This window comes from Dreissena polymorpha, chromosome 9 (assembly GCF_020536995.1).
Source record: "Dreissena polymorpha isolate Duluth1 chromosome 9, UMN_Dpol_1.0, whole genome shotgun sequence".
Lineage (NCBI taxonomy): Eukaryota > Metazoa > Mollusca > Bivalvia > Myida > Dreissenidae > Dreissena > Dreissena polymorpha.
This window is the reverse complement of record NC_068363.1, coordinates 5,380,996-5,398,709: the sequence shown is the minus strand read 5'-3', so window position 1 is coordinate 5,398,709 and position 17,714 is coordinate 5,380,996. Positions and strand designations below refer to the sequence as shown.

The window sequence follows — 17,714 nt, the reverse complement described above, 5'->3', positions numbered from 1 at the left end:
TTTCCATGATCGTATAGCGATGAAAATGTAGCAATCTAGGCACATTACACAGACCCATTGGGATTTGTTTATGAAAGTCTACTTAGATTCATTTATTGTGTATTCAGATAGCACGATGTCTAGGACTTGATCCAGTGGACTATGAGATCATGGAGATGAAAGACTTGGAACCTCACATCAAACAGGTAGCCGGTCTTTATATTCCTTGGTTGGCACTAACAAGTGGGAATCGGAGGCAAAGCATTTTGATTTAATTATACCCCCACAAACGAAGTTTAGGGGGGTATATAGGAGTGAACTTGTCGGTCGGTTGGTCGGTCGGTGTCCTCTCTCTAATTCAATTAGTTTTCATCGATCTTCACCAAACTTGGTCAGAAGTTGTATCTACATGATGTCTAGGCCAAGTTTGAACATGGGCCTTGCCAGGTCAAAAACAAGGTCACGGGGTCACTTAGTGCGTTTTAAACATTCAGCATGTTGTCCGCTCTCTATTTCATGTGGTTTTCATCCGATCTTCACCAAACTTGGTCAGAAGTTGTATCTAGATAATGTCTAGGGCAAGTTCGAACATGGGCCTTGCCGGGTCAAAAACTAGGTCACGGGTTCACTAAGTACGTTTTAAACATTCAGCATGTTGTCCGCTCTCTAATTCAAGTAGTTTTCATCCGATCTTCACCAAACTTGGTCAGAAGTTGTATCTTGATGATCTTAAGGCCAAGTTCAAACATGGGCCTTGCCGGGTCAAAAACTAGGTCACGGGGTCACTTAGTGCGTTTTTTAACATTCAGCGTGGTGTCCTCTCTCTTATTCAAGTAGTTTTCATCGATCTTCACCAAACTTGGTCAGAAGTTTTATCTAGATGATCTGAAGGCCAAGTTCGAACATGGGCCATGCCAGATCAAAAACTAGGTCACAGGGTCACTTAGTACGTTTTACACATTGAGCGTGGTGTCCGCTCTCTATTTCAAGTAGTTTAAATCCGATCTTCACCACACTTGGTCAGAAGTTGTAACTAGATGATGTGTAGGTCAAGTTCGAACATGGGCCATGCCCGGTCAAAAACTAGGTCATGGGGTCACTTAGTGTGTTTTAAACCTCACCATGTTGTCTGCTCTCTAATTCAAGTAGTTTTTATCCAATCTTCACCAAAATTGGTCAGAAGTTGTATCTTGATAATGTTTAGGGCAAGTTTGAATATGGGTCATGCCGGGTCAAAAACAAGTGGGCACTTAGTGGGTTTAAAAATCACAATTTTGTCCACTCTCTAATTCAAGTAGTTTTAATCCAATCTTCACCAAACTTGGTCAGAAGTTGTATCGAGATGATGACTAGGTCAAGTTTGAATATGGGTCATTCCGGGTCAAAAACTAGGTCATGGGGTATCTTAGTGCGTTTTAAACCTCACCATGTTGTCCGCTCTCTAATTCAAGTAGTTTTCATCCAATCCTCACCAAACTTGGTCACAAGTTTTATCTAAATGATCTCTAAGAAAATTTTGCACATGGGCAATTCCGGGCCTTAAACAAGGTCACGGCGTCACTTAGTGCGTTTTTTAACATTCAGCATGGTGTCCACTCTCTAATTCAAGTAGTTTACAATCCATCTTCACCAAACTTGGTCAGAAGTTTTATGGAGATGATCTTAAGGCCAAGTTAGAACATGGGCCTTTCTGGGTTAAAAACTAGGTCAAGGGGTCACTAAGTGCGTTTTAAAAATTGAGCATGGTGTCCGCTGTTTTTTGTGAAGACGACATGCAAAATATTATGTGTAAATGCGGCATGTGGGGGTATTCGTCACGTCTGTGACAAAGCTCTACTTTTGATTTCTGCTATCTGTAAATATTTTTGTGTAAAACTTAACAACAAATCTCAATTTTTAAATAATGCCTGTAAGTGTTGGGGCCATTCAGAATTATTTATTACATGTATTCTAAGATGACATGCAGTTTGTTTATTATAAACAAAGAAGGCTTTGAAGTTATGGTTATTGCTTTGCAAGAAGTCCTTGAGAATTCTTGCTAACTGTAGGTTTAATTAAAGGCTCATTCTTAAAATTTGCACTAAAAATAATCTAAACTATTGTTTTGGTATATTGTTTTGAAACCAAAACTTATTGTAAATCAAACATTTTATATTAGCATTAACACAAAATATACACGTTTCAAAGAATCCAAGTATTTTTTTTTGTATGATTATATGTTTTAAAATAACTCATGTTAAGGAATATTGATGCATAGGTTGTTCAACAACAAATTACCTTAGAAAAAATATTATTTCTTAAAAAGCTAATGGCTTATTTTGCCTACTTTGGATTGCAAATTTATTTTTCAGCTTTATGCTGGCATATCTAATTACATTTTTCATCATGTTCAAGCAAATATTATGTTAAAGTAAATTGAAAGTGTTCCCGTATGAATAATATACCTGTACATAACCTTGAACTTTGTAATAATGTGGAAACTGAATGTTCTATTGACTTATCAAACATAATGCAAAGTAATTTCCTTCAGTACATTGCTTTCAAATATTCCTTCTTACTGCTTTATTAATATATGATACTTGCTAATCAGGGAGGATATTTTCTGCCTTAACTTGACTGCACAGGCTTAACTGGGACAACGCTTCCTGCACATGCATTAAAGCCCTTTTTTGTACGCTGTAGATCCGTCAAGGGTTCAACACAGAGGGAGCAGTTCTCTATTTCCATGACAACAAGGGTCAAGTGATAGGTCTTCTCAAGAAGAAGTCAACATGGTAAGAAATAGTTGTTATTGTTTCAAATCAGGGCCCAGTATTATACATATGTGTCGCGTTCTGAGTAAACTGGGCATAATGCATGTGCGTAAAGTGTCATCCCAGATTAGCCTGTAAAATCTGCATCGGCTTATCAGGGATGACACTTTCCACCTAAATTGGATTTTTGCTAAGAAAGACTTCACTTAAACAAAAAATGTCATAAAAGCGGAAAGTGTCGTCCCTGATTAGCCTGTGTGGACTGCACAGGCTATTCTGGGACAACACTTTACGCACATGCATTAAGCCCAGTTTTCTCAGAACACTACTGATATTCTCTATTTTTTAGCTCAACTCAGAAGATAAGATTTTACACCATCTGAGTACAGAGAATGTCAGCTCACAAACAATCACAAATCTAAGCTATCAGAATACTCACATAGTCTTTCTCAAATTTAGGGTTTAGTCACACTAAAAACTCAAAACATTCCATATGATTGTCATTCTCAACTGAAAAATGTAGGAACAGCTCAAACTTTAAGTTACGTGAATACTCAAGATCAACGAATATTTCGCAAAGTATTTCATAAAATAAAATTAATCGATAAAAAATCAGTGTTCCTTTTAGCAAAAGCCTAAATTTCAATGCTTAATGTTGTCTGGTAATATAGATTTAACGAGATACAAAGTGCTCGTTTTTATTTTATGTGGGACAATATATTCCCTGTTAATGTCCCGCCATGATATCCGAACATTTACCAGTGAACGGGAGACTGGCTTTGTGACACAAAAAATAAAAACAAGCATTTTGTATTGCGTTCAATTAATGTTACCAGACCACATCTAGAAATCTTTTATACTTAGAAATGTGCATGTGTTTATATAGACAGCATAAAGTTGTGCGTTCAACTAGTTTCACAAGAATGGCTTGATGGATTTCATTCAAAATAAATGACAATCAGTTGTTTGAAATTTGTCATAATTGTGGGCCTATTTGCACTAAATAATTTGACATATAAATTTACATGTATAACGCGCATATGATTTTTTAATGCCAAAATGGAGACAAAAGTATTTAAGACCAAAAAACCTAAAAATCAGATTAGAAATGGCCGCCATTTTTATATTGTGCAATCAATAAATCCGAGTCTTTGGAAAGTTTAATTATGCACTCTTCATCGAAGAAGCGTTTATATGATCAGGAGCATGGGTTGAATAGCATTATATTTCTCAATATTTAAATGGGCCGTTGTCGTCTTTGTGGTTCTTTTGCCGTCGTCTACAGTGGTCTTCCAGTATAGACAGGTAGATTAAAGCTGTTCAAACTTGCATATTTTATCAAGACATTTCTTTGGGTTGTGAATGTGATAGGTTAAGGTTAAAGTCAAGGTTATGATCACTCACTGTAAATAAAACAATAAAAAGTTGTTTTTATGCCCCTCAAGGAGGGCATATAGTGATCCCACTGTTAGTCTGTCTGTCCTTCCGTCACACTTTTGCGTTTAGGTTTCCAAAAATGCTCATAACTTCTATGTCGCTTCAGATGTAACCTTCATATTTGGTATGCATGTGTATATGGACAAGGCCTTTTCATACGCATACAAATTTTGATCCCTTTGACCTTGACCTTGAACTTAAGAGTCATTAAAGTTTCGAATCTGTGCTTAGGTTTCGAAAAAAGCGTTTTTCGTGGCCATATGTCTTCTGATGGAGACATCTCTTGTTTTATATTTATTTTTCTGAAACAAATACGAGTTTTTGAAATAAAACTAAGATACCTTATATCCAGACATATATTTAACCAGGTTTTCCGAAGGAAAAAACTGGTTATTAGATTGGCGAATGCGGGCGGGCTGGCTGGCGGGCTGGCTGGCTGGCTGGCGGGCTGGCGGAATAAGCTTGTCCGGGCCATAACTATGTCGTTCATTGTCAGATTTTAAAATCATTTGGCACATTTGTTCACCATCATTGGATGGTGTGTCGCGCGAAATAATTACGTCGATATCTCCAAGGTCAAGGTCACACTTTGAGTTCAAAGGTCAAAAATGGCCATAAATGAGCTTGTCCGAGCCATAACTATGTCGTTCATCGTCAGATTTTAAAATCATTTGGCACATTTGTTCACCATCATTGGACGGTGTGTCGCGCGAAATAATTACGTCGATATCTCCAAGGTCAAGGTCACACTTTGAGTTCAAAGGTCAAAAATGGCCATAAATGAGCTTGTCCTGGCCATAACTATGTCATTCATTGTGAGATTTTAAAATCATTTGGCACATTTGTTCACCATCATGGGACGGTGTGTCCCACGAAAGAATCACGTCAATGTCTCCAATGTCAAGGTCGCCACGACTAAAAATAGATTTAAAAAAAAAAAAAACTTACAAAGGGGGTTAATTTTTTTTGTTCATTTCAAAAGTTCAGTTTGAGTTTTCTCCCTTTATCAGATTTTTTTTTCACAATGAAAACCTGGTTTTGTGACAATTTTGTCCCTTGTTTCAGTGTGGGTTTGTTCAAGGTCATGGTTGTACTAAACAAATAAAGAAACACTTTTCTTCATAGTTATGTTTAACAAATAACTTTGTTTCTGCTCAATGAATTTAGAACAAAAAAGAGCTATTCTAATGTAACATTATATACTATGGAAACATAATGTCCAGACCTCCATAGAGTAGCATGAGGCATACACGAGTTCAAGGTCAATACACTGCAACTCCAATATATCGAGGTTAAAGGGGTCCAAAGATCGCTTCCGTGATATATCCAGCGCGCGATATAAATTGTAAGGTTATGTATGCATGTATATGTATGCATTAGCATCGTTCTGCAATCTCAAACACACTATTTACCTACCTTATTCAATTATGTGTTTTATCCATATGTTATTCATTGGTATAACACAAAACATTATTCCTTGTGAGTATTTTTAAATGCATATAATGAAATTTGTAATCCGAAAAACATTGCTGTTGTATTGTTCAAGTAAGCATGCACAAATTAGACCCATGTACAAAATGAAGTCATTCATTCTCATGAAAAGCATGGAAAGCATGGGTTTAAATAGTAGTGCATTTTGACAAACTGAGGGATCTTTACTTCTTAATTAAAAGCAAGTAGTTTACACTGTATCTAACGCACACAGATTGTTGAGATAGGTCAGTATTGACTTGTGACATTTACAATTATAATTGTGTACACCTTCATGTGTGCACTGGTGCGTTTCGGCAGTTCAAAGCAAATTCAATACAGAATGGTAACACCCGAAATGACCTGTGATGTTTGACAAGAGGGGCTATTGTTTATCGCAGTACACAGGTGTTAAAGTGATGTACATTGTAAGCAAACAATCTGGTCAAAACTGGATTATGAAAAAAAGTTGGTAAAAAAGGGAAAAATACTAGCTTGAAACGGATTTTAATTCATCAAATTCTCAGATTAAAACATTTTATTTGGGGATTATGCTCGTCAGATTTTTGGGAGCCATAGCCGATACGCGATATATTGGACAACGCGATATAACGGAAGGTGATATATTGGAGTTGCAGTGTATCAATGTTTCTTAATATAGATACATTGATTCCATTTGATAGATTCTTAGTGAATTGAAATATTGTAAAAAAAAAACAAAAAACACACAGATGCTTTCTATTAATTTTTATTGAAGAAATTTCTAAAATCAAGTTAAAAAAAATGCTTTTTGGTAAATATTTGATCAATTAGAATATAGAGCTCGTATTTACAACTATAGAAAATTTTAATCTGTACAGAAAGGTGCAATTGTATCATGCAATATTATGAATTATTTAATTGATATAAAAAAGCTTTTTCAGATACTGAGCAAATTATGCATGATAATTATGCAATAAAATGCAAAATAATCATATTTCTAGAGTTTATCTAACTTATTTGGTTTTGATTTTATATGCAAATCGCAACAAAAATGAATAGCAAACTGATTTTGCAACACAAACACAAACATTTTAAATTAAAACCTCAATATTTGAAGCACGTTAAAAAGCTCTTTTAATTCAAACACTGCTCAAATTTTTCCACACAAAAACTAGCTTGTTTCATCCAAACAGTTTGCAGCCGAGATAGAACTTGTCAAGACACAAGATATCACTGACTTCTGAAAACTCTATGGTCGTCCCCTAACATCAATCTGTAAGCCACTTCCATAGAGGCATCGCCCATACCAGTAACTTCAACACTCATTTGCTCATAGATTGAATCATAATTGAAAGCAGTCGGCAGTTGAAGTTTGTCGATTATTCATTCTATTTCTGCTGCACGGTCTAGAATGCACTCCTTTGTATGCCATCTGTACAACCAGAACATTCCAAAAACTCCTGCATGTATGAACATGCTGTGAAGGCTGGATTTCCTACCGTTGTTTGCGACCCGTAATGCTTCATCAGAACATACTTGGGCTGTAATTTTAAAAATGAACTCGTGAAATAGAAAAAAGAACTCGTGAAAATGGACAACTTGCATTTGTTTGATCTTTGAAATGGGGCTTATAATTGTTGAACAATCAACATGAATTCAAATGGTTCTGTGCCAGTTCACATCTGGATAAGTAATAAGATGAACATATACTAGTATACTGAAATTAATGTTTATTAACAATTTTTAATATGCATACAAATGTCTTTGTGCATAAATAAATAGATGTTTGTTGATTTTGCAGTGTCAGTATTATGAAAATAAAATCCTTTTTAAAAATCACTAACAAAATTCAAGTACAAACACTTGACCCAATGATTTTATTAAGAGTACAATATTGGCATGTTTTTTGGAAAAAAATGTTCCATTAATATGGACAAACTATGTATTTTTAATCTGTGCTTTTGGCTAGCCTCTTATTATACTAAGAATGGAATACAATATTGTAATTTAATTTCACATTCTTGCTTCAATTATTTCAGGTAAAAATCTGTCAATCAATTGATTATTTGTGTCTTGTTCTGAGAAAACTGGGCATGATGCGTGTGCGTAAAGTGTCGCCCCTGATTAGCCTGTGCAGACTGGGACGACACTTTACGCACATGCATTATGCCCAATGTTCACAGAACAAGACACATTTTTGTGTAGCTCAAGGTTCTTTGCCAAACTTTGGATTTGAATTTTGACATAAACTGGTTTGTGAAAATTAATTGACCTGCTACGCTCTTAAAATATTACCATAATATAATTATGTATTTAAAAATATCATAAAATGATATTTCAATAATTTTTGAAATGACAAAAAAATATTATTTCAATAATTCACAATTCATCAATTACTTGTAAAAAATGCTGTTTTCTGTATCTTCCTTTTTTAAAATATAAAAAATGACATCGTAATAATAGGAAGTTCTTACCCAATGCCGTCATAGTTTCCACTGTTCTTTGATGCCTGTTCATGTCCTTCAGTAGGGCATTACTTAGCCATAAAAGTCTGTTTTGCTTAGTGTTGTTCATTCTTGTTACTTTGTAATGCTGTATGAAATAAAGTTTTCAAGTGTTTAATACATTAGAATTGAGATGTTAGCCAGCTCTATGCAAGTGGACATTTATTTTGACTAAATATGTTTTTTAACCAATGGGGTTTCAGTTTGACTTCCTCAACTTGTTTACTGCACAAAACAGTTTCAAAGACTTTAATTAAATATAATTAAAATAGATTTATTTGTTTGTTGGTGTTTGAGTTTAAGCTTTTAAGTGTTGATCTATTGTGTAAGGAAGAATGTGTTGTTCAAAAGTTGATCAAACATTAATTGTCATAAATGTTCCAATTGGTGTGAAAACATCATAATTGTGCCATTAATCTGGAGCTAATTTTTTTTAGATTGATTGTAAGATATAGTAACAATTTTTGTCATATAATATTTAAAAAAAAGCTTTTTGTTTTTGCTACAATATAACTAGTTAAGTAATGACCTTGTATAACAGCCTTAATAATTCCTTAAATAAAAACAAATGTATTAACAATACAGTTTTACAGAGTTTAATATTAGCTTCAATTCCCAAATACAAGGATTACAAGTTTTCCACTGACATTTTTTCAATTATAAACAGAACTTAACTTTGCACTCAGGCATACAAGTTTTCAGTATGATGATGAATATACATTTGAAGACACAAAAACATGGAAACTGATGATAATTGAACAAGCTTTACATTGTTTATATTTAAAGTACCGGTATGCATAATTATAAGGGGGGAGTACAATCACAATTTTAATGCCATCATGCACAGGTGCACAGGATACTTACATTTGAATTGTGAATGTATCATAATGTAGTGGCATAAGCAATACATTGTATACCTAACTATTCTATATTTCTTAACAATGGCTTATCAAAGTAACTTAATCAACATCAACACAATTTTCATGGTAGCACAATCAAAATTTATTCAATAATCACTGTTTCAGATTTTTAACACTGAAAATCAACTCAAATTGATTTGAACAGATGTATTAATATACAACAAGTGCATAGTGATCCAAGAAGTACGTATCTTACATTTCTTACACATGTATTTTCATGATTACTTAATTTCATGAGTTGAGATGTTATGTTTTCGAAAATCATGGGTGGCGATGTGATCCTCACGCAGTTTTCCAGAATACTAGTAAACAAATATAATTCTTCAACATATTTTATTTGAAAGAGTTATTGTTTCATGTCTTATACTTGAAAACTGTTCTTGTTTCTTGTACTTCAAGGACATGTATTACAATATTAAATTCTTTAGTGGCTGCAGAATTAAAATACAGAACTTTAGGGACATTATTTGTATTTGTATGCCCCCGGATCGAATGATGTGTGGTATATTGTTTTTGGCCTGTCTTTCTGTCAGTCGGTCGGTCTGTCAGTCAGTCACTTATTGTATGTGTGTGTTCCAAAACTTTAGCCTTGGTCATAACATTTGCAATAATTATATTGAAGATAGCAACTTGATATTTGGCATGCATAAGTATCTCATGGAGCTGCACATTTTGAGTGGTGTAAGGTTAAGGTCATCCTTCAAGGTCAAAGGTAAAATATATGGCTTCAAAGCGGCGCACTAGGGGCATTGTGTTTCTGACAAACACATCTGTTGTTGTTATATGCCCCAGACGTATTATGGGGGAACACCTCAGTGAGCAGCAAAGCATTTGACATCAGGAAATACTTTTGCAGAGCATATTATTTTCCAGCATGGATGGAACAACAATTCAAGGACAAAAATTCCTAGAAATAAAACATACTAACTTAGTAACTTTAATTTGGTCCAGCATAGATGGATTATTTGCTTTGTTTTAAAGGCAAGCTATTCAACGCAATGGGGCTTTTGCTCTCGAGCTAAGTTTAGGTCTTTTGGAAAGCAAGTTTCTGAGGAATGGTTTGAAGGATTTTGATTCAAACTCTCAACTTGTATTTCCCAAGGCAAGCTATTCAACTCAACTGGGCATCCGCTCTCAAGCTAAGTTTAGGTCTTTTGGTAAGCAAGTTTCTGAGGAATGGTTAGAGGGATTTTGATTCAAACTCTCAACTTATATTTCCCATATTGAAAGGCCCTTAGGCCATTTCAGGTAACTCAAGCTTGAAATGGCAAAATAAGGGGCCATTTTTATGACCACTGTAGGGTGGCATATAGCAGTCGCACTGTCAATCTGTCTGTCTCAGGTTTGTCCTGCATTTTATTTTCCATAAGTATTGTTTTGCGCACGTCACTGGTCAGTTCGTCATTCATCGATATTCTCTTGACCCACAAATGACTCTCATTCAATTGAAAGACTTAGAAATTGAAACTTAATTCCAGTAAGATATAAAGAAAAAATCCAGATAACTTCCAGCAAGTTTATTCAATGTTAACACCAAATAAAATCCATGAACATTGAAGTTACATCATAAAATAATATATTCACACAACATACACTACAGTTTTAAATTGGAATGTAGAGCTCTCTATGTTTTTAGTAAAATTATCAACTTTCAAATAAATAAAAAATACACCAATGCCATTAAATTTTCTTATAATTATAGTGATTACCTCAGTACCTGGTGTTGCTTTAAGGGAAACTAAAACGAGAGTGACTTTCCCATATAATGCATCAATTTTTATACCTTTTAAAATTTCTCTCACAAATACAAGTCTCACAAAGGTACAGAATAGGGTTTCCAACAAAATCTGTGAGGAACCAACAAAACTTCAATTAATTGTTCACTTTTAATATTAACAACAACAGAAAGTCAAAGCATATTAATATTGTGTTTTATTATTAATACATAACCCCTATCAAGAATAAAGCATTCAAAACATGAAGTTAAAGATGTTTAAATGATAAAACATTATTAATTTATTACTGAAACTTTCCCTTTTTGGAACCTCAACAAGCAAAAATTGTTTAATCAGCACTATGACATCATATTAGTTATGACATCACAAGACAGGTACTTGCTTTAGTTACCTCCCCTTATAACTCTTTACAAAGAAAACATTGCTACAATGACTGTAAATAAATGCAACATCTTTAAAAGCGTTATTTACCCCAAAAAATGGAATTTCTAAGGAAAAATGGACTTACAAACAATCCAGTTAAAAACTATGAAACCACAAGTATGAAGTAGATTAGAAGCAGTTAATAACTAAGCATAAATAAATGTTACAAGTGACAGTTATATTAGGATGGACACTGTCACTGTATCCGGAAACTCGAACAGTTATTTGAATTTTAGCTAAATCAGGTATTGCTATATGAAAATTGTGCTGTCATTTGCTAAATCATATAATAATAACCTATACATAACCCTAGACAAGGATAAGATATCAAAAGGACAATCTACTTTGGTGAGTCAGAGTAGCACTTCTCCACACATTAATCCGGGTCGTAACAGTATTTTACCAAAGGCTCTCAGATCTTGTGCTGATTATTGGTATGTGAGTCTACCTTCATGTCCAACAGATGAAGTGTGAGTTTTGTTCCAGTCAATTGTTTTTTGGGGAAGTAATTTGCCTTGGACTTAGAAATGTTCTCTATAATAACTTTTTTCAAGAGGTATTTTAAGCAACACTTTCAGATATTTGAGTTGATTGTTGGTATGTGAGTCTACCTACATAACCTACAGATGAAGTGTGAATTTTGTTGCAGTCAGTGGATTTTGTGGAGGTTATGCACCTCTGCCTAAGAAATGTTCTCTATAATAACCCTATTTCTGGAGTTTTTTTACACAACTGTTTAAGATATTGAGCTGATTATTGGTATGTGAGTCTACATACATGACCTAGGGATGGAGTGTGAGTTTCGTGCCAGTACATTGATTTTTAGCTCATCTATTTTTTTTTTTTAAATTATGAGCTATTGTCATCACCTTGGCGTCAGCGTCGGCGTCCGGTTAAGTTTTGCGTTAAGGTACACTTTTCTCATAATGTATCAATGCTATTGCATTCAAACTTGGTACACTTACTTACTATCATGAGGGGACTGGGAAGGCACAGTTAGATAACTCTGGCTTGCATTTTGACAGAATTATGTGCCCTTTTTATACTTAGAAAATTGAAAAATTTGGATAAGTTTTGTGTTTAGGTCCATTTTATTCCGTAAGTATCAAAGCTATTGCTTTCATACTTGCAACACTTACTAACTATCATAAGGGGACTGTGCATGCAAAGTTATGTAAATCTGACTGGCATTTTGACAGAATTATGTGCCCTTCTTATACTTAGAAAATAAAAAATTTGGATAAGTTTTGTGTTTAGGTCCATTTTATTCCGTAAGTATCAAAGCTATTGCTTTCATACTTGCAACACTTACTAAGTATCATAAGGGGACTGTGCATGCAAAGTTATGTAAATCTGACTGGCATTTTGACAGAATTATGTGCCCTTCTTATACTTAGAAAATAAAAAATTTGGTTAAGTTTTGCGTTTAGGTCCACTTTTTTCCTAAAGTATCAAAGCTATTGCTTTCACACTTGCAACACTTACTAACTATCGTAAGGGGACTGTGCAGGCAAAGTTATGTAACTCTGACTGGTATTTTGACGGAATTATGGGCATTTATACTTGAAAATTTTGTTAAGTTTTGTGTTTTGGTCCATTTTACCCCTAAAGTATCATAGATATTGCTTTCATACTTGGAACACTCGCAAACTATCATAAGGGGACAGTAAAGTACAAGTTGCATAACTCTGGTTGTCATTTTTGCGGAATTATGGCCCATTTTTGACTTAGTAACTTTGAATATATGGTTACATTATGTGTTTAGATCCACTTTACTTCTAAAGTATCAAGACTATTGTTTTTAAACTTTCAATACTTTCATGCTATCATGAGGGTACTGTACCTGGCAAGTTGAATTTTACCTTGACCTTTGAATGACCTTGATTCTCAAGGTTTAATTATTAAATTTTGCTAAAATTGCCACAACTTCTTTATTTATGATTAGATTCGATTGTTACTTTGACAAAACAACTCTTACCTGACATACCACAATTGACTCCGTCCAAACCATTCACCAGGCCCCCCCCCCACCCCCGCCGAATCCCCCCCCCCCCCCCCTCAGAATCTCTCCTCAATCCTCCCCCCATTATTTTTTTATTATTATTAAAGATCATCTAATAAATGACCACACCACACCCTCACACTATATCCCCCCCACCCCCACCCCAAAAGAATAATTTTTATGCCCCTGGTAGGGTGGCATAAAGGAGTTGAACTGTCCGTCAGTATGTCAGTCAGTCTGTCTGTCCATTCGAAAAAAACTTTAACATTGGCCATAACTTTTTCACTTTTTAAGATAGCAACTTGATATTTGGCATGCATGTGTATCTCATGGAGCTGAACATTTTGAGTGGTGAAAGGTGAAGGTCAAGGTCATCCTTCAAGGTCAAATGTCAAATATATGGTGTCTGTCTGTCCGAAAACTTTATCATTGGCCATAACTTTTTCAATATTGAAGAAAGCAACTTGATATTCGGCATGCATGTGTATCTCATGAAGCTGCACATTTTGAGTGGTAGAAGTTCAAGGTCAAGGTCATCCTTCAAGGTCAAAGGTAAAAAAATATATAACTAGAAATGGCGCGGCAGAGGCCGACGCGTATCCCCACGCCGAATGTTTGACCTAGGTGTGCCCCAGGGTTAGTAATGGGGCCATGCATAGCTGAGATTGACCGTATTGTCATAAGAGAAGTTCATCATCAATTAGAAGTGAATTGGTGTAGAAATGAAGAAGTTATAGTAAAAGGCAATTTTGGGTGGGTGTGACATATGTGGGCAGGGCGCCCCAGGGTTGGTAATTGTGCCATGCATAGTTGAGATTGACCGTATTGTCATAAGAGAAGTTCAGTATCAATTTGAAGTAAATCGGTGTAGAAATGAAGAAATTATAGTAAAAGGCAATTTTGGGTGGGTGTGGTCTATGTGGGCGGGGCCCCAGGGTTGGTAATGGGGCCATGCATAGTTGAGATTGACCGTATTGTCATAAGAGAAGTTCAATATCAATTTGAAGTGAATCGGTGTAGAAATGAAGAAATTATAGTAAAGGCAATTTTGGGTGGGTGTGGTCTATGTGGGCGGGGCCCCAGGGTTGGTTATGGGGCCATGCATAGTTGAGATTGACCCTAATGTCATAAGAGAAGTTCAGTATCATTTTGAAGTGAATCCGTGTAGAAATGAAAAAATTATAGTAAATGGAATTTTTTGGTGGGTGTGGCCTATGTGGGCGGGCGCCCCAGGGTTGGGATTGGGGCCATGCATAGTTGAGATTGACCCTAATGTCATAACAAAAGTTCAGTATCAATTTGAAGTGAATCCGTGTAGAAATGAAAAAATTATAGTAAATGGAAATTTTTGGTGGGTGTGGCCTATGTGGGCGGGGCGCCCCAGGGTTGGGAATGGGGCCATGCATGGTTGAGATTGACCGTATTGTCATAAGAGAGGTCCAGTATCAATTTGAAGTGAATCGGTGTAGAAATAAAGAAGTAAATGTAAAATAACCTAAAAAAATGAGTGATAATTTCTGACGCGGCCCCACCCCAACCGCTATAACTTTTGACCCAGGGGTCAGATCTAAATTCCAAATAGTGCAGGGTCGCACATATGCTCATAGCTACCATGTGTGTAAGTTTCAAGGTTCTAGTGCTTTTAGTGTAGGAGGAGATAGTGGCCAGGACAGAAGGACAGACAGACGGACGGACGGACGGCAGAGATAACCACAATATCAAAAAGCGTGGGGATAAAAAATTCAAAGCGGCGTTCTCATGAAGCTGCACATTTTGAGTGGTGGAAGTTCAAGGTCAAGGTCTTCCCTCAAGGTCAAAGGTCAATTATCTTTTTTATTTCAAAGCGGCGCAATAGGGGACATTGTGTTTCTGACGAACACATCTCTTGTTTCCATATGTTTTTTACGCAACTCTTTTAGATATTTAGCTTAATTTTTGTATGTGAGTGGACATACGTTACCTACAGATGAAGTGTGAGTTTTTTCCGGTCCATTGATTTTTGGCGAAGTTATGGGCCTTTGACTTAGACATTTTCTCTTTAATTAATGTGTTCAGTTTTTTTACATTACACTTTCAAATATTGAGCTTATTTTTGGTATGTGAGTCTATCTACATGACTTACAGATAAAGTGTGAGTTTTGTTCTGGTCCATTGATTTGTGGTTAAGTTATTGGTCTTGGACAATTTTCTCTAAAATAGCTGCTGTGTGGCTTCAAAGCTCAGTAGGGTGCATTGTGTTTAACAAACACGGGTGTTGTTCACATACACAAACAAACTTGCTTATAAACAATATATTTAGTTTAAAGTTGTAATGGTGAGCTAGTTTCTAAGCTAGAATTTTCAATTCAAATTTTCAAATAATCATTCCCTGTTTTGAAATCGGCCAAGTTTGGTAATCTAATATTTAATTTAAAATCTTTTGTACTTTAAGGTAAACAAAGATAAGAAGAGCTAAGGACATGGGTTTCTTGTCTGAGTATGATACTTTTTTTAGACTCATCTTTAACAGACTTTAATAGTTACCCCCCCCCCCCTGACCACTGGAATATTAAAACTTTTTTTCATATAATATATATAGATAGCTAGATTAAAGCTGCTCAAACTTGCATATTTTATTGTAATGAAACTTAGACCACATAATATATCCAGACCTAATTTGGCATGTTTTTTGGGTGGGTGGGTACAAGGTCAAGGTTATGTTCAATAAATATAGAAAATCTTCATTTCCTGCTCAATAACTCTGCAACAAATAGAACAAATAGAGATATTTTAATAAAATATTTTAAATGGATACTTTGACCCAGTCCTTGCTGCAGGTTGCATGAGGCATACAGGAGGTCAAGGTCCACGTAATTGTTGCTTATAAAGGTGAAATGGATTCCACTTCATAACTCCATAATGAATTTAGGTATTGTCATGAAACTTCAAACATAGATGCATTCTATTTGCTTATACAAAAAATATTGTGTAATAATTAGGCAACAACATTTAATGGTTTATTGAGAAAGGCATAATAAAATAGCTCTGATATGTGTACATGCATAATAAATTTCTACTATTCAAACAGGTGCAATTCGATCATGAAACAAAATGAATGTTTTAGTTGACAAATAAAACTATTCAGACACTGAGCAAACTATTAATGATTACTTAACAAAATAGATTTGAAGCTCATAATGTTGTTACCAATTCTGTCATAGTACAAAATTAACATTTTCTCAAGAACATCAACATAATGATATCAGTAGGTATGTGTTTTAAATGCAAATAACAAAAAAAATGAACAGCACAATGATTGAACAGGTTTTGAATTCAAAACTCCAATTCAGTAGCACAATAAAAAACTGTTTTTAAAAAAAAAAACACTCCAGTTTTGCAACACAGTTACTAATTGTTTGTATTCAAACAGCCATACAAGTGTGCAGCACCATAAGGGACTCGTTTATAAAGGACGATGTCACTGACTTCTCGAAGCTGTTAGGTCATCCTCTAGCATGGAGCTGTAAACTAAACTCATGGAGACATTGTCAATACGTTCAAAGTCAACATTCATTTGCTGATAGATGGACTCGTAGTCGAAAGCAATAGGCAGTTGAAGTTCATCGATCATCCAATCTATGGCTGCTGCAATGTCTAATACATCCTCCTTTTTCTGCCACCTGTACCAGTAGAACATTTCATAAACTCCTGCATGTATAAACGTGCTGCTGATGCTGGATCTGCTATCGTTGTTGTGGGCCCGTAACGCATGACCATAACATGCCCTGACTGTAATAAAAAATGATAACAAGTGAAAATAAAAGACTTCTATTTGTTTGATCTTTGTTCTGGGGCTTATGACTGTAGTCAACAACATCAGTAAAAATAGGTCATTGCCATGGCAGTCACATATGGATAAATAATTAGATGAGAACATGTACTGAAATAAATGTTAATTTACGTCACAAACAATATGTATGTATTGTTTTATGGATTAGTACTGTGGATAAGTCAACTGCAACAAATGCAATTAGTTAGTACCATTACATAATTTAATAATTGTAAAAATCATAGACAAAATTCAAGGAAAAACACAGTCACTGGAACAGATGACTTTATGAAGAATTTGTTGTTCTTTCAATAAAGCTTTGGATGTTTTTGGTTGCAAAGGTTAAATTAATATCCATAAAATAAGTATTTACATTCTGAGGCTTTGGCTTGCCAAATGTTATAATGAAAACCAAAATAAAAAACATGTATTTTTATTTTATGTCACTTATGCTCTCTCCAATTGTTTAGATCTCAAAATCAGTCAAAACTTATTTATTTTGTGTTGCCTTAGTTTCTTAAGGAAACTAAAACTTGTGACTTGCCACAATCTTTAAATATGTCCATAATTAACGTAATTTAAAATAAAATAAACAGGTAATTTTAATAATGCTTAAAGTAACAAAAAAATATTAATTCTGTAATTAATGATAATCAAATAAAAGTAATTAATGCTTGTTTTTCTGTATGATATATTTTTC

The 17,714-nt window shown here is 34.8% G+C and overlaps 1 protein-coding gene and 1 long non-coding RNA gene across 3 annotated transcripts in view; one reads left to right on the top strand and one right to left on the bottom strand.

Moving 5' to 3' along the window:
* Window positions 1-17,714, top strand: part of LOC127845565 (uncharacterized) — a 47,219-nt gene that overhangs the window by 11,313 nt on the left and 18,192 nt on the right. For both annotated transcript variants that reach the window (XM_052376586.1, XM_052376587.1), the window contains 2 exons: window positions 108-185; window positions 2,662-2,753. In XM_052376586.1, the coding sequence (XP_052232546.1) occupies window positions 108-185; window positions 2,662-2,753 (170 nt within the window). The remainder of the gene's footprint in view (window positions 1-107; window positions 186-2,661; window positions 2,754-17,714) is intronic.
* Window positions 6,424-10,872, bottom strand: LOC127845572 (uncharacterized). Its single transcript, XR_008033264.1, has 3 exons — window positions 10,755-10,872; window positions 8,096-8,213; window positions 6,424-7,162 (listed from the first exon to the last, which is right to left on the bottom strand). It is a non-coding gene; the product is annotated as an uncharacterized LOC127845572 (long non-coding RNA).